Raw genomic sequence first — 26425 nt, forward strand, 5'->3', positions numbered from 1 at the left:
CGTTCAGTTTTTACTGCCGGGGGGGCGGCAAAATCCATGGGGGGTCATCGTAATTTTGGAATCCCTTTTTCACTGGCAGGAAAGGGGGTCACCACATTTTCAAAAACATAATACCTACAATAAAGTTCACTTTATGCCATGGTCATGATTTACCCTCTTTACCGGCGGGCTGCAGCCCACTACAATAATTGACTTTATGTAATAGCCCATGACCCTCTCTTAACGGCCAGACGCCTTTGGTGGCCCACTCCAACTAGGTTTACTTCATCATGATGCAATGGCCATGATCGACCCTCTTTACTGCGGGCCGCCTTCGGCGGCCCACTACAATAAATAGGTTTACTTCATGCAATGGCCATGATCGACGTGTGGCCCATGACCCTCTTTACCGGCAGGCCCAGACTTTGCCAACCCACTACAATAAGCAGCGGGCTGCCTTCGGCGGCCAACTCATATTACAGTAGCATCTGGTTAAGTGCCTATCTCATCTTTCCATTTACATGCTCGCGACCCTGAATGTTAGCACTGAGACAAAAAGGGGAATTTGCATAACAGTGTGATGATATAAGTTGACTATGGAAATGAAGTTAAAAATTGCCTTACAGTTGTCCTAATTAACAGACGTTTGCATGGATGTGGCTGAGAAGTTTGTGCACTGGCATCTCTACTATGCGGATAAAGTGCGCCGTGTACCGGAGTTCAAATCCAAACCATGCGGGTAAATATGACATATGAGTTTTGGTTATTTTTCAGCCGGGGGGTCATCAAATTTTTTCGTCTGACAAGGGGGGGGTCATCTTTTTTTCACCAAAAATGCAGGGGGGTCTATAATTTTTTGAACATCGGCGACAAGATTTTGCCGGCCCCCCCCCCAGGCCGTAAAAACTGAACGGTCCCTTATCACACAACCAAGCGGAGGATATACAAAACAAAAGAGCGACTGATGAAGGAACCCGATTTTTGGTTCCGAAACACCGTTAAGACGAATCACTCAATCAACAAACCGGTTTACCGGGGACCCAGATCTCATGACTAGGGTCAAAGCACTATCGATTCACCGGTGTCTCGCCATGAATTCCACACAAACTAAATGCAATGATCCTTTCGCAATATTAAACAAACTTGTGAGCCGATGTGTGGAGTTGCCCTCATTTTCCTTTATATTGTTCTACTTGTTATCATTTTTTACCATATATATATAATATATATATATATATATATATATATATATATATATATATATATATATATATATATATATATGTGTGTGTGTGTGTGTGTGTGTGTGTGTGTGTGTGTGTGTGTGTGTATAGGGCAAATATATATGTATATGTATGGCCAATGTATATGTGTTTGTATGTGTGTGTGTGTATATATATATATATATATATATATATATATATATATATATATATTAAAAATCCTCTCTTTATACATTTCCTAGCTATTCTATCTCTGAAATAAGGGTGATCGTGTAAATTAATTTTTTTTCATATGGCGCCTCGTAGGGGTTCCCTGCTATGTCAGTGAACAGTCGCACGGCGAAGGTCCCTTAGGGACTGGTCAGTTTCTTCGGCCTGGGGGGGGCCCGGTGGATTATTTTTTGCCGACGTCAAAAAGTGGCTGACCCCCCCTATTCCAAATTTTAAAACAGGGTGACCCCCCCTATTCCAAATTTCTAAAACAGGGTGACCCCCCCCCCCGGCGCGACAAAGGTAAAACAAAAGATGGACATAAATTATATATATATTATATATATATATATATATATATATATATATATATATATATATATATATATATATTATATTTTACATTTTACATATATTTATATTTTAAATAGTCATTCTATGTTTTAGTGAAATTGTTGACATGTCAGTTGTAAGATAGGAATTTCAAAGTGTCAATCTTAAAGTTTAAATACAGTACATTTTGAATGAGCTGTATTTTGAATTAGCTGTGAATGTATTTCACACTTTCTCTGCTTAACCAGATGTCCTGAACTGTTGTACAGAAATGGATGTCAATCATTAATATCAAAGAGGAAAAAGCAGTGAATCAAAAACTTTGATGGGTGTTAAGACTTGCCAACCATCCAATTAAATCTACTGAGGAGCCATAGAGAGCTTTTTTAGCCAAATCTGATGTGTACAGTGTCTGAGAGGATCTTTTCTTGTGTAACATTGAAACCATAAAAGCACAGCTAATAATGACAAAAACTGCCTTTTTTAACTGTTATTTTGTTCATAAAAAAGTATCTTTCTACAGAAAACCTATGAAACAAAGGAAAATAATTGCATCAATGAGAAGGAAAGATATCTTGTCATTTTTCTATCTCTAAAATAAGTCACTGTATCAAATATATTGTGAAATATTTGTGCATGTTGCTTTCTCATACTGAATTCTCACAGAGAGAACAGAAAAGTATCAGGAATTCGTCATGGGCACGCCAAAAATATGAAACATCCTGATATCTCTGATATATATGCCTTGTAAAAGTCATGCACCTGAAGGGCATGCTGAAAGATGTATGATATATTAAAGTAATGAGCTTGAAGAGCACGCTGAAAAATATTGAACATACAGATATCTCTGATGTATGTATGCTTGATATGTTAAAGTTGGGCGTGCTGAAAAATATGACTGATTATTAAAGTTACGCGCCCTAAGGGCGCGCCGAAAAATACAACTGAATGATGAATTTTGTGGCTGACACTAGCATTTTAGGCAATGATGAGCCTGTGTCAAATTCAAAAACACACTGACCCCCCCCCCCCTATTGGGCATTTCAAAAACATGGTGACCCCCCCCCTATCACCAAAGTCAAAAACAGGGTGACCCCCCCCCATGAATCCACCGGCCCCCCCCAGGCTGAAGAAACTGACCAGTCCCTTAGTAACAAACAGAGGGACCTTCGCCTTCGACGAGCAACTGTATGGACGTAAACGATGAATCTATTATGCCGCGGTCAGAGCAACTCGAACCATGAACGTTTAGTCATAGACCCTCCAAAAAACGAGGGTCTATGGTTTAGTAAACGTCCATGCTCGAACGTTTTCGCTCGGCCTCCGGCACTCGCCATCGGCTCTCGGTTGTGGGGGAATATCAGTTTCTACGGCACTTGCCACGGTGGCTAAGAGGAACTGTCAACAGTTAGCCCTTTGTATCGTGCTGTGTGTTCCCGGCGTTATGTTTGGAGGCCGTATAACGCCAGGAACACAGCACGGTATATCCAAGCACGGCGCAGCGATCCGATGAGGCGTTGTACCGAACTTCCGAAGACGATGACCTTTCATACAGTCTCCCTAGTTCTCTATTTATATACGGCCACCTGTAGGATCTAGGAGCACGTACGCGTACGTACATCCTACAGGCGCCCGAACCGTGATCTGTGAAAATGGAAATCAATAAACTGATCACAAAAACTTTTGTAGTGTCTCCTGTCTGAGGGACCGTGTATGTGATTGCCCATACAGCGAAGCGCGACCAATTTTGTGTTTACGTCATCAGACGCGACCGCGACAGGAGACACTACAAAAGTTTTTGTGATCAGTTTATTGATATTGATTTCCATTTTCACAGATCACGGTTCGAGCGCCTGTGCTTTAATTTACACAAAACTATGAAAAGAAAGAAATGTTCATCTATATATAGCACAAATTATTGACTAAAGTGCTTACTTTGTAATCCTCTAAAGCTTTCTTAGGCGATATCACTAAAGTTAAAACACTTGTATTACTTTTGACGTAGTTAGGTGTGCTAAGTCTTTCGCAGTGCGTGGTTTCCGAGCTCTCGCGAGATTGTACGTGATCGCTATGGATACCAAACAAAATGGCGGAGAACGGAGAGGTAAGATGTCGGTCAACCATTTGTCACAAAAATCATCTTATTTTGTCATATTCATGCAAAAGATCTGTTGATAACTGAGGAAGTATACAGTGCATGATGTTCTCAGACCGTACTCTTGAAAAACTGTCGATTTCAAGGGTCATTTGACGGGTGCACATCGCTATTTTTTCGAAGCGTTAAAAACATTTTAATGCGTTGTGTACTCGTGAACGACAACGCTAACTTAGATTTGTTGACAAGTTTCTAACAGTGTTTAAACTGACTTTCCTGACGAGATACTCTCTGTATTTATCTGGGCATGAAGAACAATGGTTAAGTCATTTGTTCAAGTATAAATGGTTATCCTAAAGGAATAAATTTAAAATTCTTAACAGTTTAAATTGTTGAGATTCTGTAGTAGTGTAGTAGGTTCGCGGTACTTTCTTCTGTAACAGTTCCTTTGCCCAAACCCTAAAGGGTTTACCGTCTACTTTGTGTGGTTGGAACTTCTCCCATCCAAAACTAGTATGGCCATGGCAGCAGAATGCCAAATGCTGATAATGCAGTGAAATCGTTTGTGTCACGTGAATGCCAAATTATGTGTTAACCAATGGTACATGACACTGTCAGTAAAATAAGAAATAAGTAGCGTAGTATTATAACATGACTGTGAGACAGACTTAGGGAGATACTCAAAGTTCAACCAATATCCAATTCATACTGCAATCTTTAATTATATGAGACTATTTGTCTCAACCACACAAAATATTTGTATCATAACGAGATTACTAGCAGTCGCCCACTAAGATGTTTTTTCGTTGTTCTTGCATGCATAATTTTCAAAAGCGAAATATAAAAATGCAGACAAATATTTATTTTTTGCATATTAATGCAAGAACAATGATGTCAACTGTGAACAGCCCTATTCTGATATCCCTTGAAACACTATGATTTATGTAAATTTTACATACTTTCAGGATTGCAACTTTCACAAAGACAAAAGAATGCACTTTCTTTTAAAGCTGTATTAGGAATATTTCCATATTTAAGACAGTTGATGCCTGTGTCCAAGAAAAAATTATTTTGAGTGAATAATTATTATACATGCTTCTAATTTCTATCTCAGTGTGGGCAGATTTTAGGTAAAAGGTGAAAAAAATATTCTTTTGTTTACATGTAGTTCTGAGATCCTCAGCAAAATTACTGCTGTGAATCATTTGACTTTGAATATCATCTGATGTCAAAGCAAACAAAATAAACAAGAAACCTGTGGATTTGTTTCTCATCGTAAGTCTCTTTCAAAAATGATGTCCTGAGGCGGTTTTGTATTTTCATTTTTATTGGCTAAAGACTGAGAGATCCAACTGGCAACAAAATATAACAAAATCGAGAAAGTCTACATGTAGTGGGTATTATAACATGCAGAGTCTATGATGCTTATAAGTTTACTATTCAGAACTGTTGAATGTGTGCATAGGATCCAACATATATTAGTATTTACTGGCATGTGTTATACACATTGCTTTTAATATTAAAGTGTTTTTAAATGATTGTGGAAAATGAGTGAGGTTGCTGGTCGAAATTTGCACTCACAAGAATCAGAAATGAAATCTTTTCTTTTGTGAGCATAAATGATCGTTTACTTTCAAGTTTAAATTGTGTATGCAAGATTCTTTATTCAAAGACTGTAGGGGTATAATTTACCAAAATGAAACTAAAACACATATGCTGTCAAATGTACATGGCCAATAAGATGCAGAGTTTTTTCTTTTGTTGCAATAATGTCTGCTCACCCTGTCATTGTTTTTGGTACAGATGTCAAAGATGATTTCAACCTGGATCTATCAATAACTTTTGAATAGATCCATTGATAAAAACAAGCTACAGGTAGATTGACAATCAGGTATGAGATGCATGTCAACGATATGTGCATTGTACAGTCTTTTTAGCTTTAGTTTGCGTCACTTTAATATTGTTCTGCATGTGTGCATGACATAAATAGTAAATTTTAACAGTAGTACAGTAGTAATTTGAATTATTCATGTATCAACGGGACCAAACATTGTCTGTGGTACAATCATTCTTCTTCGACTGCATGTGTCTGTCCACCAAATACATCACAAGTTCATGTACTATGATGTGCTGCGATTAAAATTACATTGAATTGTTCTGACTATTTTGCTTCCCCCAACAGGAAGAACCACCTGCTGTTACACCTAGTGTAACACTGGACCTAGCAGATACAAGGCCAGCTACAATGAATGCACTAGAGTCAGTTGAGGAGGCCAGTCCCTCTGATCTGCCTGCAGGACATCTAGACCCAGATACCAGCAGAGCTGTCAGTGTGACAAGTTTTATTGATGCACAGTCCAGTCAACTGTCAGAATTGTTGCAGCCAATGGATGCAGACCCATTTGATGAATATCAGGTGAGCTGTTGGTATAGTATTTAGCCACACGATATAATATAACCTTTTCAATTATTTTCCTAGGGTTGCTGCTTTTGGGAAAAAGAACAGAGAGCTCAGACAATAATAATATACTGGTGTAATTGTTAAAGCACAGTCATATAAGTTATTATAGTGTCATGTTCAGAGTCTGTGCCATAATCCAACTGCTCATAAATTACTGAAGTCAAACACTGTGTTAGCTCCGCCTGGCAGGGCTCTGTGTCACCAGCTATAGGTCTCCCGCCTAAACTGGTAACACACAGCCTAGCCAAGCACAGCTAATACTGCGACAAACAGAGGAAAGCTTCACCTACACAGCAAAACAAAATCCAAGTATCATTCTGCTGTGACATAATAGTGGTCTCGCTATTGGCAAACAATGCTGGCCAAAATTCCCTACTGTACTTTCCTTGCTCACTACATTGATAATGTATTTTTGAACCAGTTCATAACACTTTTATCTCTCCTCTTATTGTACCTCTCATTTAGACTGAACTCAGATTTTTACATTCCAAACCAACGTGTTTCATCATAGTGGGTAAACCAGGAGCCGGAAAGACAGCACTGGCAAAAAAGCTGGCCCAGAACTGGAGATGTCAGCTTGTTAGTCCCACAGAACTTATCCATCAAAATATGGAGCTTGAAACAGAGATGGGTAAAAGAGCCAGTGAGATACTACTTAGAGGCGAGGCATTGCCAGAAGAAATGGTGGCAAAAATGATTGAAGAAAAAATCAATTCTCCAGAAGTTGCCCATCATGGTAATTAATTTTCTTAAAGGGCCTGTAGCTTGCTGTAACTTTTGATTTGTTTACTGTTTTTGTTGTGATGTTAACCACAATTCTATTGCTACTTCGCAAAGCATAATGAAATGCACAGTGTTGAGCTTGTCAACTCAGCCTGTACATGTGTAGACTGCATTGTTATCATTGACAAATGAATTCTCTTCTGGACTAGAATTCAAATGTAAACAACAGTGCATTTTAGTGTTTACACCTAAAGACGCTGTGGTGACAAGATAAATAGTTGATCTTGCAACATTTTTGGGGAATAGAACTACGGATTTTTCTGAGAGTACGCCCAGGGCCGTTAAACAGAAAATGGCTACATTGTCTGCTTCACACCTGTAACTAAATAACGGCCCAGGGCCGTAATTAGGTATAAATTTACCGCCAATTAACTAAAAAATAAATGAGTTATTTTATCACTGTTGATCACAAAACCAAAAATAAATGGCGGTAGAACGCTGCAAAACATCCACTCATTTTTTTCTCTCGAGTTTTGTTTTCTTTTTCATCATTGTGCGCTACAAATTCTAACAGATCCATCTTCAACAAAAAGGACACAATGTTGCAATTTTCTGATGCATCATAACATAAACTGACACTCATGCACTCATTCACGCACGCATAAAACTAAACTGAACCCACGATACGATCAAGATTTCTTTTATTTGTATATCAACACAAATTGCAATAATAATTATACACATCTCTTTGGAAAATAAAATCACACATGGAAAAATAAATTACGAGTCAGGTAAAAATAACGCATGGATAATCAACGCACAACCGTGACAACACAAGGTCCATGATTTAGCTGTGGGTCCATAGCTGTGGTGTTTTCAGACGGGATTCATGCCTTTACGGGCTGGTTTTGACTTTTACGATTTTAACCCCGCCACCACAGCTATGGGATATTCCATAGACTATTAGCGTCCATGTTCCGCCGCAAGCACCCTTTGCGGAAGTTTGCTCGACGATATTTCGAAATATTTTCCATCCAAATTACAAATTGCCAACACTCATCGACAGCTTGGTTATTAGGGACTAACCAGACCAGAAGTCCGCTCAAAATTCACTGAAATATCGCCTTTTTTTCTAAGTTTGCCCGACATAACTACACGGAGACCGCCATTTTGCTAGCGTAAAACTGTTGGTCGAGGATCCCTGCAGTACGTCACTACAGTGACGTAGCGGTGACCTCTCAACTTCTAAACACAAACTGAGAGATTATTCGTGTGATGTCGATGACCATCGTTCGTCTTATGGACATTCCCAGTCTCACAAAACTGAAACCAAACTTTTACTCGGGGGGTGGGGGAAAGTTCAGTCCTAGGATCTATGATTATTCGTGGCGCGCGGATGCTGCATGCTGGCCGTAATCTCTTGGTACGTGTTCAGAAGTTGAGAGGTCACCGCCTACTACGTCACTGTAGTGACGTACTGCAGGGATCCTCGACCAACAGTTTTACGCTAGATTTTACTTGCCAATAACAAAAAAGGAAAAACCTTTTTAAATTTTTATATAGACATTTTTTTTTATATATGCCTCCATGGTTTGTCGAACGCATTCAAATTTAAGCGAAGAAAATCATCGATCAGATTTTGACGTGTGCACGTGTTCTGAGGTTGACCTAGTTTGTAAGCGTGACAAGTTACGAACTTGTGAAAATAGATACAGTGTTTCACATTCGTTGCACCATAGACCCTCGAGAGGGTCTATGGTTGCACACAAAGAGGTCAATAATCGTAAACAATTGTGGATCATACCATTTCTACTAGGGATTACTACTACTGTTACGTTTGTGAATGCAACAAATTTACGCGAAGAAAATCATCAGATTTTTGTATCAAAGCGAAAAAAACGTAAAAAGTAATGATGTACATTAATAAAAAAATAATGAAACAGAGTTATTTTTACCTTCTCGTGTCTATTTATAGACAGAGAAGGTATTAGAGTTGAAAACCAGTATGCTGGTGTCAACTACTTCCGTCTGTCAAGACTTCCGTCTGTCAAGATCCGTTGACGTCATGCCATTGTGATGGGTCATATCATAAACTTGTGGGGGTGTTCATGGCTCAGGTTGAGGTGTGGGAGAACGATTTTGAGCTGTGACAAAAATCAAAAGGGACTTAGCGGCATAGCCACAGTGTTAAGCCTTTCTCAAGGTTTCTTAGTTGACTACGATCTATTACAGACTACTGAGCTTACGTTAGGGGTACTCACTTTGTTTTTGCTCACTCTGTGTGCGCTAGTGTTTGGTACTGAGTTGCGTGGATATCCCCTCATGGCCTCACGTGATATGGGCCTGTTGCATAATCTGCAGAGATGATCATATGCCTCCGAGTCTGGAAACGTTCATCGTGTAAGCCTGTCGGCATTTTCCTTGCATTTTTTCTCATTTAATTTTGCAAAATATCGGCGAGTACCTCAATATTTCAAGATAACTCTTTCTTCCCAATCGTTTCCTGGAGTTTCAGAGTCATATGAACGAAAATGAGTGAAAGTTTTAGACAGGAAAATCGGACGTCGGCCATGTTCAACGTTTACAGTACAACCAGAAGTTAATGTGGAGGAAATAACCAACAAACACTGTTCATGATGCCCGCCCTCTAGAGGCAGACCTTCCTATATGAAGTACCACATTTGATGCTTGTAGAAAGCTTGACCACACAATGGAGCATTTAAACTTTTAGAAAATGACAAACTGAATAAGACGGTATTCTGAAAATGTCAAATACTGAGGAAAAATGCGCAAATATTCAAAATAAAGAGATTAACTGACTGGTCAGCCATAAAAAACAATAAAAATGTTTATGATGAAAAGTTTTTGAGATGCGCACATTTTAACAAATACAGAAATTATTAACATTATAAATATATGACCAAACTATTTTTTCAGGGATGGGACAGGTTGGAAATGAGGGGTGAGAGACAAAGGCACTCCTATTGCTGCATGTGGATGCAGCCACACCATTTCATTTACAGCATACTTATTCACTGTGTTGTGTTCAAGTTCCATATTGTACTGACTGTCATACAAGGATAACATAAGCAAATCAAATCAAATTAGAAAAGGATCAATGCTGTTGTGTGGATTTTGCTGAACATGGCTGATTTTAATATTTCACCCTATATATTTGGTATCCAGCAAAGGCATATTTTGATGTAAAGTCAAAATTAACACTATATTGCTGACAATATATGTTACCGTTTCTGCATGAACTTTTCTTTTTTAAATTATAGTATAGTAGTACTTCGAACAGATTAACAATTATCGTGATGTCAACCCATAATTTTACATCACAAAGATTGTAATTCTGCCATTTTTTTTTGTTTTTCAGTCATTTTATAAATTTTGCACTGCACAAGATGATTGAACAAATTGCAATGTTTGAATTTGTAAACTCAAAGAATAAAAATCCTTTGGTCACAGATTAAATTATTTTTTGAAAAGAAATTTACTCTTAAACACTTTTAGCATATATTCTTTACACGGTCATGTATTTCAAGGAAAATATGCCTGTTAAAAACAGTAATTTCTTCACTTTCAATTTTTTTCAATACTATGACAATTATCAGCCATGAGGTTATACCGGTACAAACACAAGACCAGATAAGTGTTTTTCATCACTTCCACAGGACTCTTTGGAAAATCCATTAAAAACAGTTAAAAGTGACTTAAAATGTTCACTTGGTATACATTTAATTTACAGATGCCAGGTTGAGTATTTCACATATACTCAGGTCAGTAGGGAAGCGCGTCATTACTATTTTGGACTGTTATTTCTTATTTCGGAATTATTTAACTTTTTTCCCACATTGAACTATCTTTAGGCAGTTTATACTGTAGCTTAGAATTTTTTTGATTGATGTTTTTAATCATCTTTTGGGTTCTTTTGGTCCATATCCCACCTCATACCCCTACATCATCAACTATTTACCAACAACTCCATGCCAACAACCAATTACCTGACCTGGCCACACATTAGAGAAGGTACAGCGTCATTGACGGTATTTTTTTGTATGATAGTCATTTTATTTATTTCATGATCCCCATCGTGCAGAATGGAAAATTCCTGGCTCCTGCTTCATCTGTCAATCATTGTCGGCATTGTGTGGCAAACTCTAACGTTGACTTTGCGTTCTCCTGGATCATTCCACCTGCATTTTAGTAGCATAAATAGGGGGATACGGACATATATCGCCGAAGTAATTATCTTAGAAGTGTAACTTATTTTATTTTGTACGCTATATAAAACTTTTTGACCTTTGCGTAGGTAATTTTTTTCAAGGGGAGTCAAGTTGAAATGCCGTAGACAAAGGTTGAGATGAAATTTAAAATTCTTAATAACGGCCCACCCCCCAAATAACCGCCCATGGACGGTTTTTCGAATGGGCCTACTCTCAGAAAATCCGGTATAATTCCAGTTGACATACAAAATAACAAAATAAAAACAGTGAAAAAATCAGAAGCTACAGCCACTGGTCCTTTCAAGTATAGATAAAATTTTATTTCAAAGTTTCCATTATACTTCACTCTAAGGGTTTTTTAAAACACATACAGGCATTATCTCTAAACCACCACTTTTTGGGTTCCCACTAGTTTTATTGGTTACTATATGAAAGGTGGCTTACTGGGATAACTTCACAGGTAGAGATACACTACTGTTTGTACCAAAATTTCACATCAATATATTATTACTTTAACTGATACACACGCACCAACTTGTTAGAAGCTGTAGAGCTTAGATATTGTAACTTTGTTTATTTGTTGTTAAGTGTGACAAATTTAGTACATCTGACAAATATATATTACAAAAGTATAGATCTATTAATATACTGTTTGAATAAAGTATGGAGAGAGTCAATATAGCACATTGAATTTTATTATTGATTTCAGGTTATGTTTTGGATGGCTTCCCATCCCTCTGTGAAGACTACATGAGAGTTGTTGACCAACTTGAACTTGTCAAAAACTGGAAATTGAAACCAGATTTCATCATAAATCTCAAGGTGTGTAACAGTAACATGTATATCACTGCTTTTGATACATGTACGCCTCAACACATTTCAAAGATAACATTATTTTCCTTTTTTGTGAAGATTATCAAAGGGTTAATGATGAGACAGATTATATAAAGACCATCCATATAGGTTTTCTGTGTATGGAAGTGTAATATTCCATCTGCAAAAATTATTGAGAGTAAAAGTGTTCCCTGAGAATATAACATTAACAACAAACTGTTCTGTCTGAGCAAAACATTAACAGTACAACTATCTTGAAACGTTAAAAACGAAGTCTGGATGTCTTGTTATTACGGTGTAGCTACCGGATGCAGACCTTCACTACAGAAGGACAGGACAGCGTGTTGATCCCCTCACTAATGAAATGTATGTGAAAGATCAATGGGATCCAGAGAAACCAGAACCAGAACCAGACAAAGAGGAGGGGGAGGAAGAAGAAGAATTGGAAGAGGAGGAGGAAGCTGAGGAGGAACTTGGAGAAGAGGAGGTATGGTGATAATCATTTTTTACTGGTATTCCTTGACATGCAGTAGAATATGAAAACTAAGAATATGTCAGAAGTGTGATTACTTTATACATGTAGGTACTTAGAATCTTAGATACTTAGATTTAAAGGTAAACATCAACTTGTCATGCAGTGCCGTCTCTCTTCCAGCATGTTGACTAAGGTCTTTCCACAATAAACAAGCAAGCATACACAAAAACTCTAAAATTATCTCTTGCCATGGGTTAATATGTCTGAGTTTGAAATATTTTCCATCTAAATCTCAATCCTAGATTGATCTTTATGACAATGGAAGCCTGTTGTCTGTGGTATCATTAGTATTCTGTCACTGTATTCCTGTGTAGCTTCTCTCATAGAACAGGTAACATTTCTCATCCTGCTTTCCCCACCATAGAGGGCCCTACTTTGTTCTGTAGAAACAATTGGGTCAGACCAATGAAAGGCTTTAACTTAAGTTAGGAGTGTCAGGAAGAATGGAAAAGTTGCTATGATCTGTAGCAGTAGCAGATATAGAAAAGAGGATTCTGCATGATCTGCTGTCTGTGTTCTTCAACTTCTTCTATTTCTAACGCTAACTGTTGACCTCCCGTGTATGTACCATTTCAAAACATGCAGCGAATGATGCGACAGGCTTATGAAATACAAGAGAGGATACGTCGGGAGATGTCCTATCAAATGCAACTTGAAATGGCCAACACTAAGAAGAGACAGATCCTGACATTCCAGGAGGAAGTCCTTCTGGTTGTCAACTTTGTAGTATTGTCTCTGATTCATCCTGCATGCTTTGTCAAATGGGCTTCTCAAAAATTAATGTGTGTCCCCAATAGTCATTGATTCTGTAGAGCTTGTGTTCAATAAAAATGATCTAATGTTTAAGTTGTTAAGAAAACCGATACAGGTCACATTTAATGTGATGGAAAGGTAGAGAAAACAACAATAATGAAAATATTGGCAATTCTACTTTTTAGAAAGCTTCAGTCATTAAAGAAGTTGATTTTGCAGTTTCATGTGAAAACGCTATTTGTAAGTGTCCTCAAATTATGAGTATGATATTCTAACTTTTAGAGAAAAGTCAATACCAGCAATACTTAGCAGTTGTTCACTGGAGTCAATCAGTTCCATGAAAGATGATGTGATACATCAGCTACTCGAGATTGTTGTTTTGCATACTTTGCTGTTTACTTCAAGCAAATCTTTGGTGTATGGAGACTAAGTTACTGTTACTGAGTTAGAAAACTTCCAATTAACTTGTATTATCCCAATTAATAATGATTTGGTGTAGTTAAAGTAAACTTTAAACTGTATCCAAACCTGATATGCAATGAGGAGCTCATTTGATGACAAGTTTTTATATCAGAGTTACCCCCAATTTTGTTCTTTGTTTTTTGACTGAGTTGTTATTCAATGATTTATGTTTGATCATTGGTTTATGTTACAGTATCCCTCTTGATTTCAAAGTTTAGTTACTGATCATATGCAAATTATGCTGCCGTACTTTTTGGCCCCGTTTTTCATCGACCCAAGCATGTCCTAGGCTGGCACAATTAACTTATCTTCATGAATGGTTTGATCCACTCTATCTGCTGTGTGGAATGGTTAATTTTCTTGGTAGGGGTGTTAGTTTCAAACTTTCATGATTTTATTATGTTGCAGGCTGAGGAAGAAACTGTAGAAGTAGGTTTTGAAATCATAGAAAGGCTTGTCAAGAGACCTGAAGATTTGCCCCAGCAAGTAGACGCAAATATTCAAACCTATAAAGATATGATGCTGAGAGTATTAGAGGTGAGTAACTTTTGAAGTTTTAAAATATATGTGTTCTAGTGTTGTAAGGCATTTCTTTGTCTATGTTGATCAAAAGAGATGGCAATGAAAAATTTTCTCTGAACACAAAAATGGAGGATATGTATATAAGGGTGAACCACCCTGTACTATATTTGGTGTATTTATTAAATATTCTATAAGGGTAGTCCAGAATACTGTGTTCACTTTCTTATTGTTATGAAGGCGTGATCTGTTATAGCAAGGGAATAGTAGACTACATGTCTGGGCAAAAGACATCAGTTTTCTTGGGCTTCAGCAGACACCTGGTTCTTAATAACTGTTGTCATTATTCTTTCAGTAGATTTGATGCAGATTTATCATACAGTTTTGAAATTTAGTTGATTGGTTGTACATTGTTCTTTCACTAGGATTACATGGCTGACCATGATCAGCAGTATGTCATTGAAATTGACGCAAACAAAAATATAAACCAAGTCTTCAAGGACTTACAGACAAAACTGAACTCTTTCACTTTGCGACGGGCCGCTGTGCCAATCCGTCTGCATGACCCTGATGGTGAGGAGATTCCAGAAGACTTGGAAACAGATGAATTGATGAGAACACTTGCTGGCAATGAAATGGTTGCTCCAAGATATCGATGGAGGCGTAGTAGATGGGCTAGGGCTTGCCCTGTAGAACTACAAAAAGGAAATGTAGTGATGGGAAAACCAGAGTTTGCAGTCAGGTATGGAAATTGTATTTGTCTGCTTTATATTATGAAATCAATTGATATCTATCTCCTCAAAAATGTGATTGAAATGTATTACTCATATCCTTGCATTATCTTCAACTTAGCCACATGAGAAACAATATGGTTCTACAAGTTTTGTATTAAAAAGCTACAAAATGTACAGACGTATCTGCCCCAACCTTTCATCACCAAATCATCTTTAAAAACTAAACTTTTATGCAATGTTATTATCATTGTTGAGACCATTTTGGACGTTGAACTTGAACTTGGGCCTTTATATTATACTGCATTTTCAAACAGGAAGATGCAATGTCTTCAAGTATAAACACTTAATACTAGTAACTTAAATGTACATTCTAACTGGATATTTTCCTGTTTCACCTTCACAGTTTTCTTGATAAGATCTATGTTCTGTCCAGTGAGGAAGCAATGGATAAGTTTCTGAAAAATCCCCGTCCATACCTAGTAGGTCCTCAGCCTAGACCACCATGTAAATTATGCATCACTGGACCACCACTGTCAGGCAAGACAACACTCTGTCATCTGCTTGCACAAAAGTACAATGCTACGGTAAGCTTACTTGTAATATGCAATTTTATCTAAAAATTGTTGAGTTCATTTGTTTATGAAGTGACTTTTCTCACACAGAATCTTTGGAGGTGTGTACTACTTTAATACCAAATTCATCCCACTGATAACTGGTTTCTGATCCGTTAACAAATGTACCCGTTTTAATTGCAGCGATTACCGTAATTTACAGTATACCTGTAGGAAGACAGTCATCTGAAAATAACGAGATGCCATTCGTTTGAGTTTGAGCAACAATGATTAGCAGGGAAGCAAATCTTTTGAAAAGCTGGATTTGATAGCATTCAAAGGATAGGTTTCCAAACCAAATGTTTACCCAGTCTGTCATCAGTCATTTGTACAGAAGTCAGTTTTCAAAATTCCTTTCACTATGTCACTTGTATGACATGCTAAGAAACCACTACAGTATAGTACAGCGCCTTGTGAAACAAATACAACCTAGCTGAGATGTAGTGTCTTTTTTCATGTTGATTTGCCACACAGGTATTAGACATGGATGAAATAATCAAACCTAGGATGGAAGCCCACAAAGAAAAACAAGTACAGCTAGCCAGAGAGGAAGCTACAGAGACAGCCATTATAAATGTCAGAACAAAACTTAAAGAAAAAGAAGAAAGTAAGTGCACCTCTTTTTAATTATATATATTTTTAATTTTTATTGAAGTTCTGTTGCCGCCAGGTATAAAGAAATGAATTGAAATTTCTCTGAGTTCATAGATTTGTTATCAGTGTTTTCACCCTTTGATCCATTGATTTTATGAATGAACTGTGTTACATTGAGAGATGATTTGTATTTCAGCCACAAAACTTTTCCTTCAACGGAGTTCAATTAATGAACAACAGAGAGTATGATTGCATTTTCAAACCGTGTGCCTACTACACTGTATCACAAAAAATTTTTCAAGTGATTGTAATACAACTACACACTAGCAACACACAATCCTGTTGTCACTATGACCAGAAGTAAAAATGCATCATAATAAACACTCATGTATGTAAAGACATGGATACAGCCATACATGTCGAAGTTTTCAGTTTGAAATCAGGCATTTTAAGTTCAGGTAATGTATTGCTGCATCGACACTGTAAATCCCATTGAAATGTTCATTTGAATTGTCAACACAATATTAGAATTGAAGACCAAAGCATCCAGGAATGTGATGAACCATATAGCAAAGCTTGCACAATAAATCATAATCTCCCATAGTCTTAGGTTTTGTATTCATTCTGGCCACACAGTTACTAAAGTAGTAGCTTTTCAAAACTTCAAATAAATACAACATACCAAAAGCTGCATTTGGCTTGGCTCTCAAATGAAACACAAGAAATAAACTTCTTCAAAGATATCAAAATCAACTGAATTCACCTAAATTTTAAATGATCAGACTTGAATTCATAAGTTATGCAACTCACATATTGGATGTTTCATTTATTCATATGTTTAGAAAGTTAAAAAATCTAAATGTATTCATAATGGAGCTGAACTGATTTTCTTCATCTATCTATCTTCCTCTTTACAATTTCGTCCTGACAATGTAGATGATGGTATGTTAGTGGTTTGAATAGCCAAATTTTAAAGTCATAATGATAGTTACTTTGCTTTGTCAGTTTGTGCCTTTGTTGATGTCTTGATTGGCACTTGTCAGTTTTCACCCAATAACATCCTGGCCTCCAAAGCCTGCTGGTGTGTATATACTTAAATATCTAATAGAAATAAATACACAGTGAAGAAAGTTACTGTCTATGATAAAAAAATTAAGCAAGATTAGAATGTGCAAAATACAGTTTATGTATTACGGTATTTAACTACACACATATTGGATACACCATGTACATATACAGTATATGTAAAATGTGGTCTATTTTATTATTTGACATTGAAAGTACATCTTTGATATACATTGTGTGATGTTCAGATTGTATGCTTGAAAACATCTCTTCCAAGAACACATGACTGCTGAAATTACACTACATGTTGTGTCGATGTGCACTTTAAGGTTTCTGAATTCTTTGAGTTGGTTTAAGAATTTCTCAAAATTACCTTGAGTCAGTTCTCAACTCACAAGTCATAAACTGAATAAAGTGGGTTAACTTTTGTTCCATCAAAGGGTACATTCTGGGGTCAGTGGCATGTCAAATCAGCTCAGAGGCACACTGACCAGAATTTGAATAACAACTCTCTCAGTTCAGAACAATCCATCTTAATCAAGCTGTAGCAGTATAGGAGTTTTGCATCGATTCTAGTGTATTGATTATCTCTCCTTAGTCTGAATGGTGTGAATCTTTTGGTCTTGAATTTCTACAAAATTTATTCTTCTAAATCTTGTTTGGCACAAATCACAAATCAGATTTCACTATCATCTGTTCCACTAACTAGCTGGTAAACTTCAGTTGTAATACCACAATGTTGCACATACTGGACACAGATTTTACAAACACTTATGGTGGGGCTAATTCTGTTCACATACACAATTTATAGTTGTTCATGTGAAGGATAATTTGTTGAACTCAATGACACTGAATTCATGTGATGTTGATTTCTGTTTGTCATTATTTCTGTTGTTTTTCTTTTTTCCTTCTAACCCAGTAAACTCTGACAGTGGTAAGGGAATCAATGTATTAACTGTTTTTTGCATCAAAATATTTATGCTTTATATTTGTAATAAGTTAAATACCATTATTTATGTTTTCCTTTTATGTTTGAGATACTTAATTTTGCACGCATAAAGGAGTGCTCACTTATCAATACAAATCACTGGTATGAGTTGTGAATGAAAGCATTTCAAATTGTGCAGCATGAATTCACTGCAACACATGAATACACACTAAGCTCACATGCATGGCAGACCTTTCATGATGTGCACTTGCTGGTTTAATGAATACCAAAATAATGTACCATAAATCAACACTGTGTCTACAGTTTAATTCTAAATTAAAAACAAATGGCAATGTTTGTACATAGTGGTCAAAATATGTGCGTCTTGTTCAAACAAATGGGAAAATTTGACTTCACAGCTTTATCATATCCTATTACCCAGCAGCTTAAAATATGTTTGCTTCTGAAATCAAACAATGTCCAAATGCATCTTGGGTAAAAGATCTACTGCATTAGTATCAGGGTTTTGAAGGTAATCTGCCTTGTCCAAAATTCTCACTTCCACTTACAAGCTACATCTTTGTTCTTGTTCTATGGCTCTCTGTGTCAGGAAATTATTTTATCATTGAGAAAATATTTCTGATCAAACGATTGATTGACAAGCACATTTTGGCAATACCTTTTGCTATCATTGATATGAAATTGATGATGCTTTATTTTACCTCAAAATGCAATTAAACTGTAGGTAGCAATCGTATTTCATGAAGGGAAAATAATTAAAAACATTTTCTCTGAGCATTTTCATCCATATGAGAAACATTTAATCTTAATTAATCTTGATTTAATCTTGCCAAGTCTTAAATATCAATTGAGTCTTTTTTATAAACATGAAGTGTCATTGATCATAAATAATGTCATTTAAAAATCAGGCTGTAAATATTAATTTGTTAAAAGACTGATCATGCCACGAATTTACAAAATTAAAAGAAAAAATGCAAGTGTATGATGGAATAAAGCAAGGTCTGTTGTTGCTATAGAAACAATACCCCCTTATCATTTTGACACTGATGATTTTTAATGAAGAGATACCTGCCATTGATTCTAATGTATTACAAATGCACAATTCCTTAAAACTTATAAATAAGTACATAACAGCAACCTGGCAATAAAAAAGAACCCTTATACCCCTAATCTGCCAATACAATGGAATGGTCCTGATTGTATGTATTAAATTGCATGGAATGCTGCACATATTTTACTATTGAATGTATGGATAGGTGATATTAATACAGTATGATTTGTAGCTTCATGCATGGATGATTTGTGTTTATGGATTTGCTCCTGAAAATACTTTGCCAAAGCCATCATTAATATTAAATGTAATAAAATGTTGAAGTCTACAGATATGTAATGAAAGGATTTACATGTCAATTCAAATAATTTAACTGTTGCAAAACACAACTAAATTGATCTCAGTTTTTTTCACAAATTGATTCAACTTTTTATTAACAAAGCGATATGCATCAGCAAATTTGAATAATATTTAGGTGTAAAATATTGGAATCAAACCCTTGGTTCAAAATATATGAACAGTAAAATAGTTTTCCTACAAAACTTGATGAACTGTGCAAATATTGGATGAATGTTATGTACAGTGAAACTACAAAAACTGATCAATGATATATTAAAATGTAATACTTATAAGTTAAAATTGCATGCATTTGAACTTGTTTGAAACTTGTTTGATCATCAAGTTGTGTGAAAAGAATGATAGGCAAATGTTGTCTGTATCAGTGCATGGTCTGTGATATTGTTGCATGCACCTGTACCTTGTTCATGTCACGTCACATGTCATTGTCAGCTCACCATGGCATATTCTGTTTCATCTGTCGGGTTTCAGGTTCAGACTTGGAGGAGGCAGCTCATGACACTGAACCAGAGGGGAAAACGGAAGGTACACACATGTACATTTCACTGACACTGCACAACTATGCACCAATCAAATGCTTAGTTCTGAAGTCCTGTACATTTGTGTCGATAGACTTTTGACATATCAGTTCACATAAACCCTCAAAGTATGAATATGTACTTTGAATGTGATTTTCATCAGAACAATGCGAGACATTTTGATATAAAAACAAGACAAGTTCCTGAATAATGTCAGTCAACTTTATCATCCAAAGTGTGAGACACAAATATGAAGATGCAAGACTTCAATGCTCAGCGACATTGATTTCAGTATAAATGCACAATTAACATTTCCCATTCACAGATATTGCATTAACCAGCAAACAGTCAGCGACAAGATATTAGCAGTATCCAGCAATCAGTTAGTGATAAGATGTTAGCCAAAACATTTTAGGCCCAGACAGTCCATTACATGTTTATATTCAATCATATCACATACTGCATACATGCATTATGACAATACAATCAATAAATCAATATATTCATAATAAGTCAGATTTTCCAAAAGAAAGAAGTTTTCATCAAAAATATATTACATGAGAATGTTCATGAAATGAATGAATATAGAATCAGAACCTTCAAATGTAAAATCAGATATTGTTAAAAATGTACATTGTACATTTATATTCCGTGTAGTTCACCATTATTACTCTGTATGTGAAGTATGAACCCTTTCACCCCCATATCACTGTACACTGGTCCAACATCTACCCTGAACACAGTGGATGTTAGAGTATAGTACAGCATTGAAAGGGTCAAACTGATTGTCTTAGTTGATATCACCATGCAAAGCAGTGATGTTGATTAAGACAAATAAAATCACAATACCATAATACTCAGCAATTGCTTGGTGTAACATGCATGGGATATATGTAAATCACAACATAAATATCTTATCATTTCACAATATCTTCTTCTTAAAAGGAACATAATTTAAAATCTATTCTTTTCCATTAGTGCAAATGTATTACATTTTTGCTTCATTTCAATTGTAACAAATGTACAGTAATACGTACCAGTGTAGGTTTACTCATATGTGTCTTAACTGGTGAAATATTATCGAGGACTGCACGTCTTATGTATATTGTCTCTGCAACTTCCTATCACCATGTACTTAGTCTCATGCATGTTGCTTGTTACCATTGCATGCCTTCTCTTTGGTGATGACTAGATGATCAAACGGGCAAAGAAACCACGGATGTTGGTGAAACAGATCAGGGTGAGGCAATGGCTGCCGCTGATACCGATAGAGAAAGAACTGATCAGAGTGATACTGATCACGAAAGAAATGATCAAACTGAAACTGACAAAGAGAAATCTGAAACTGAAAATGATCAGCCTGTGGATGAAGGTATTGCCCGTAACCCTAGTCTGAGACAAAAATGATACATATACTCATGTAAAAAAATTTTGCTGTAAAGTTTCCATATCTGTATTGCCACACCCTTCACAGGCTGCAGTTGATTGCTGTTTGCTGTTCACACATAAGTTGCACAGAATGCTTTTTGCTTTTTGCTTATGCACCATACATGTAGAAGTAAATGTCATTTGCATTTTGTCATTTCTTTGCTTAGCACATATGGTCAATATTCCTGCTTTTATTTTTCCCTGTTACCCAAATATTATTCCCATATCAAGCACTTCCCTGCTCACTGTTAAAAGTGACAGTTTTCATAGTTGCTGCTGTCAGCAACAATAAGCAAAACACATGTTACATGCAACTCTTCTTTTGCTTGCTACTGTGAAGTTCACTAGCATGTATTGTTGTAGCAACTCTGTGCAATCTCAGTAGCTACAATTTGTGAGGAGTTCACTAAGTCCCTGTACTATATTATGCAGAGCCTGCCCATAAACATACCCATTTTACTTACCGGTACTTCTCCAACAACTATCTATATCAGTACAGCTTTTCAATCTGATGCATAGCCAGCAATATGTTTTTGAAAGCTACAGCAGCTACTCACGAATGAAATTCTTCATGTTGCATCTATGCCTTCTTAGAAGAACTTCACTGATTTGTTACCATACTTCTGGCTTTTCCATAATGACCTTTTCATATTTTCTCTCTAGCTGTAAAGTGCTGCCAAATGTTTTGCTTTCAAGGACATTTATCATTGTTTTCTAATAAACACTTTTACTTCATCCAGCTTTAGACTGCTTCCTTAAGTCAGCTATGATGAGCAGTCTGACTGTTTTTCTCAAACTTTAAAAGACTTTAGCTTTGACTGTAAATGCTAACTGCATTGGCTTGTACTATGGCTGGCTGTCTTGGCTCACATCTGTTTGTTTTCAGTTTTGCTCTTGGCTGATTGTTGCTCTCAACAGGGTTCAAACTGTACTTTACTATACATCAGCTGTGAACAATACCAGGTGTTCTTCAGTAAACATTCAAATATCTCCCAGCTGTGCTAAATCCCATTTAGGCAGTCCTATCACACACAGGAATTAGTTTGCCTGTTAGAATGCAGAAATATGAAATACTGTATCAGACTTCATGCTGAAGCTGTGTTTTACTTTTCCCTTCCGCTGACAATGCTATGTAAACCCTTTCATTCTTACATTCTTATGTATTGGTATTGGTATTTGTAAAACCCCGTCATCGAAATTAGTTGGGCTTGACAAAGTCTGGAATTGAAAGCGTTTTAAAAAGATCGGAAAATACTGTCATAATTTTACAAATTACGCACTGACATCTTTCCATCTGTGAACTTGATCTGCTATTGAATTAAGTATCCAAAACTTCAAATACTGTAAGTCTACACTGTTCAATTAGAGTCATGATAGGATATCATTATACTCCAGGAATAAATTGTGTATACTTTCAAGTCGATCAACAAAGGGGATAAAATTATTTGTCAGGAAAGCAGATCATATTCACAGAAAACAATTTGAATCTTTCTTGCAGTGAATCAAAATCGATGAATTTTCTTCTTATCAACTTCAAGCACTTTGTGCTTTCTTGCTGAGATCTCTAGCAGCTCCATCTTGTCAAATCATATCATTCTGTTATATTTCTGTCAGAAACACACTGAACAATTTAACTTCCGGTTAATATTTATATATAAAAAATCTAGACACAAGTGCTTTGTCTTTCACAGTAAAGAGTTACAGTATTCTTCTATCAATTGTGAAATATGCGTAAAAGTAATATTCATGTTTGCACTATTATAAAAGTGTATAAGCAACTTTACATAAAAAGATTGAAATTTGCATAAAAGTAATGGGTTTTTGCATATCAATTTAGCCATGCACATTTAGGAACATATCAACATAAGCAGCAAAATTGGCATAAAAGTAATACAGTTTTGCATTCTAGTCATACGACTTGCCAGTGTTGGGAACAAATCCGGTCAATGTAATGGGCTAAGAGGAAATTATGAAGCATATTTTAAAGAGCTGTAACTTTTGTCATATGAGTGGTGCAGTGAAGAATATATATGTTGTGCTAGTTTAAATTAATGTTATGTATGTAACTTCTTTCTTGATACAGCGTGCTAAATGTAACTCTTTCTTTTCATCAGGTGATGTGATATTACAAATGTAACTACATCATCTTTCAACTCTGTTCTTGTCTTGTAGGGGATGTAAGGTGTTTGTTTCATTGTTAATCTCTGTCCTCTCTCCTCCACTGAAGAATACTTCAGTGTTTGTTTGTGAGTTTGTTTCTTCACAAGGGGTTATGCTACACAGACAGGGATTTTGGATTGACTGTATCCACCCTATTGCTCCATTTGCATGAATATCGGCCTACCTGTATAATGATGTCAATGAATGTGGCCTGAAAGCCTAGCCTAATTGCAAAAGGTGGAAATAGTAGTCAGTGTAAATTGTTGGTATTCTGTCTTGTTCAGTGTCTAAACCAAAAGACAAAATTCTGCCAGAAGAATGAATTCTGTGGAGATAAATCACAACCACAAATGAAAAGGCCTGATTCCTGTTCATTGATGACATTTTGAATTCTACTTGACGCAAAATATCATGCAAAAATAAAACCAAGCAAGTATGTGTAATTATGTTTTGAATACTCAACTGAAGAGAATGTAGCATATTCCCTCTGCCCTAAGACTAGCAACCTGATTTCTGGCAACTCATGGTAGAACACTATCATTCAAAATTCATGTCCAAATTTCTGCTACAGAAAAGACCAGTGTAAAAACTGAAGGTGAAGCTAAGGAAGGTGATGGCCAGGCAGAAGCAGAAGGCTCTAAAGGTACGCAGTAAAGAGATCCAGATGTACTATCCATGTTTCCTGTTGGAAACAATGGAATTCTACTGAAAGTTTACATTGATACTGCTGAACTGTAGAACTGATACTGTTGAACAAAAATTATTTTCATTTTTTTGAACTAGTTCAAACCAATTTCTAGATACTGTGTATATGTGGTAGTGGTAGTGATAGATCTTGAAATATATCTTAACTTTGGGCAGTAAGTTTATTTATATACATACATGTCGGCAGAGATACATGAATGTGCAAAGTTCTTAGAAATGTGTCAACATAAGAATCCAGTGGTCCATTAGTTCTTCACCTTATTGTGTCTTACCCCATTGGATCATTCAGGTACCGGTAGATATGATGATCTGTGGTTTCAAAGTGTAAATACTCTGCTGTTCCTTTTCTATCAGTGGCGTACATTAAGTGTAACTTGAGGTTTAAACTTACTTTGTTTTATAGTTGAGGAAGGTGCAGTCACTGGAGATGATACATCAATTGCATCTACACCCCGAGTTGCTCCAAAAGCAGAAGTAGTGGTTGATGCAAATCACCCAGAGGTCATCGCCCTGGTGGAAGCAGCCGTAAAGGATGCTGAACAACAGACTTACACACTGAGTCCAGAACAATACATCGATGCCATGGAGGAAGCCATCAACAACGTCCATAAAGAACTGAAGAAACGAGACCCCTTTGGACCAATGTATGTATATATTTACATGTGTAGAATTTAATGTTAAAAATATGGGTCATCACAACTTGTCTTGTTATTACAAAGACCTAAAAAAAACTTGTTTCAACATATCTTCATGAAATTTAAGCAGAATACTAATATTATTTTTATATAATAATTAATATGGTGTTTGAAACTCAAATGATATGGAAAGTGTATCAATAATATTGTTCAACCTGTTCACTCCAATGGCCTGTAAACAGGTCCACACTCACCATTGATAACAATAGGTTTGGGTCAAACCATGGTGGTGAAAGGGTTAAGTGTGAAAATCTAATGATAAGGATCCCTTGTCATTGGCACATACAGATTTTACCTCAGATGTTTATCATGTGACTGCATGCTTTTCTTTGTTTTGCAGTGCTGGTGGTTGGATTCTGGACAATTTCCCCAGCACACGTGACCAGTGGACTGTCATGATTGACAGGGGTCTGATGCCAGATGAGATCATATATCTGAGAGATGCCAGCGAGGGCGGTACGATGCTGCTGAAACGCTGGTACAAGCTAAATAGAGCTGAAATTGATGAGAAAATTAAGATTCGACTGGAGGAAGAAGCAAAAGAGAAGGCAAGACGTGATGAGGCAGCCAGGTATGATGAAATTAGTATTCATTGTAAATAGATGTCTGTCATGATTATTCACTGACTGACAGTAAAAATTACATTAATGACATAGACACTACTCATAATACTGATATTGTTAATAGTTTTGAAAGGAAAGGCTGTGGTTGGTTTATGGATGCTCTATCCTATACCAACAGAAAACTCAAAACCTAGCTCACACCCTACTTAAGATAATATTAGAGTTTATTTCAGGGTGTTGTAATATTTCAATACCCAATGATACTACAGGTATACTGTGCATGTGTACTGTATGTGATTTTACAACTTAAAGAAATAAGAAATGCATGGTATCTCCCCATGGCTGTGTATGGAATTCTTTGATACATCCTTGACTATGAGATATTTTTGTGGTTCATCCTGTGTACCCTTTGTTACCTGTATACAGCCCAGTTGATCAAGATGATGATATGGCAGAGAATAGGTAATTTGTGTGCCCTGCAAAGTATATCCCACGTGTTCCACAGATTGCTTGCAAGTGTTCCCCTCACCAACGTCTCTCTCCCTCTTCAGCTACCATATGGTTCTGTTTTTTCCCCATCACAAGATTATTCAGATTGGCTCAGCTAGGTGGCCTCATCATACCATATTTGTTAGCTGT

At 36.4% G+C, this 26425-nt stretch overlaps 1 protein-coding gene across 23 annotated transcripts in view; it reads left to right on the plus strand.

Moving 5' to 3' along the window:
* Window positions 1-3697: 3697 nt before the first annotated feature.
* LOC139141845 (adenylate kinase 9-like) overlaps window positions 3698-26425 on the plus strand; it is a 46077-nt gene continuing 23349 nt past the window's right edge. For 9 of the 23 annotated variants that reach the window (XM_070711538.1, XM_070711550.1, XM_070711543.1 and 6 more), the window contains exons 1-16: window positions 3698-3849; window positions 6023-6256; window positions 6767-7037; window positions 11963-12075; window positions 12389-12574; window positions 14246-14374; window positions 14782-15098; window positions 15494-15674; window positions 16176-16308; window positions 18280-18294; window positions 20189-20242; window positions 21428-21607; window positions 24395-24466; window positions 24932-25172; window positions 25564-25794; window positions 26213-26248. In XM_070711538.1, coding sequence (XP_070567639.1) covers window positions 3832-3849; window positions 6023-6256; window positions 6767-7037; window positions 11963-12075; window positions 12389-12574; window positions 14246-14374; window positions 14782-15098; window positions 15494-15674; window positions 16176-16308; window positions 18280-18294; window positions 20189-20242; window positions 21428-21607; window positions 24395-24466; window positions 24932-25172; window positions 25564-25794; window positions 26213-26248 — 2411 coding nt within the window. In that variant the 5' untranslated portion in view covers window positions 3698-3831. Of the gene's footprint in view, window positions 3850-5643; window positions 5732-6022; window positions 6257-6766; window positions 7038-11962; window positions 12076-12388; window positions 12575-14245; window positions 14375-14781; window positions 15099-15493; window positions 15675-16175; window positions 16309-18279; window positions 18295-20188; window positions 20243-21427; window positions 21608-24394; window positions 24467-24931; window positions 25173-25563; window positions 25795-26212; window positions 26249-26425 lie in introns of all 23 variants that reach the window. The other 14 variants (XM_070711540.1, XM_070711558.1, XM_070711546.1 and 11 more) reach the window with 9 other exon arrangements.

Source organism: Ptychodera flava, chromosome 10, assembly GCF_041260155.1.
Source record: "Ptychodera flava strain L36383 chromosome 10, AS_Pfla_20210202, whole genome shotgun sequence".
Lineage (NCBI taxonomy): Eukaryota > Metazoa > Hemichordata > Enteropneusta > Ptychoderidae > Ptychodera > Ptychodera flava.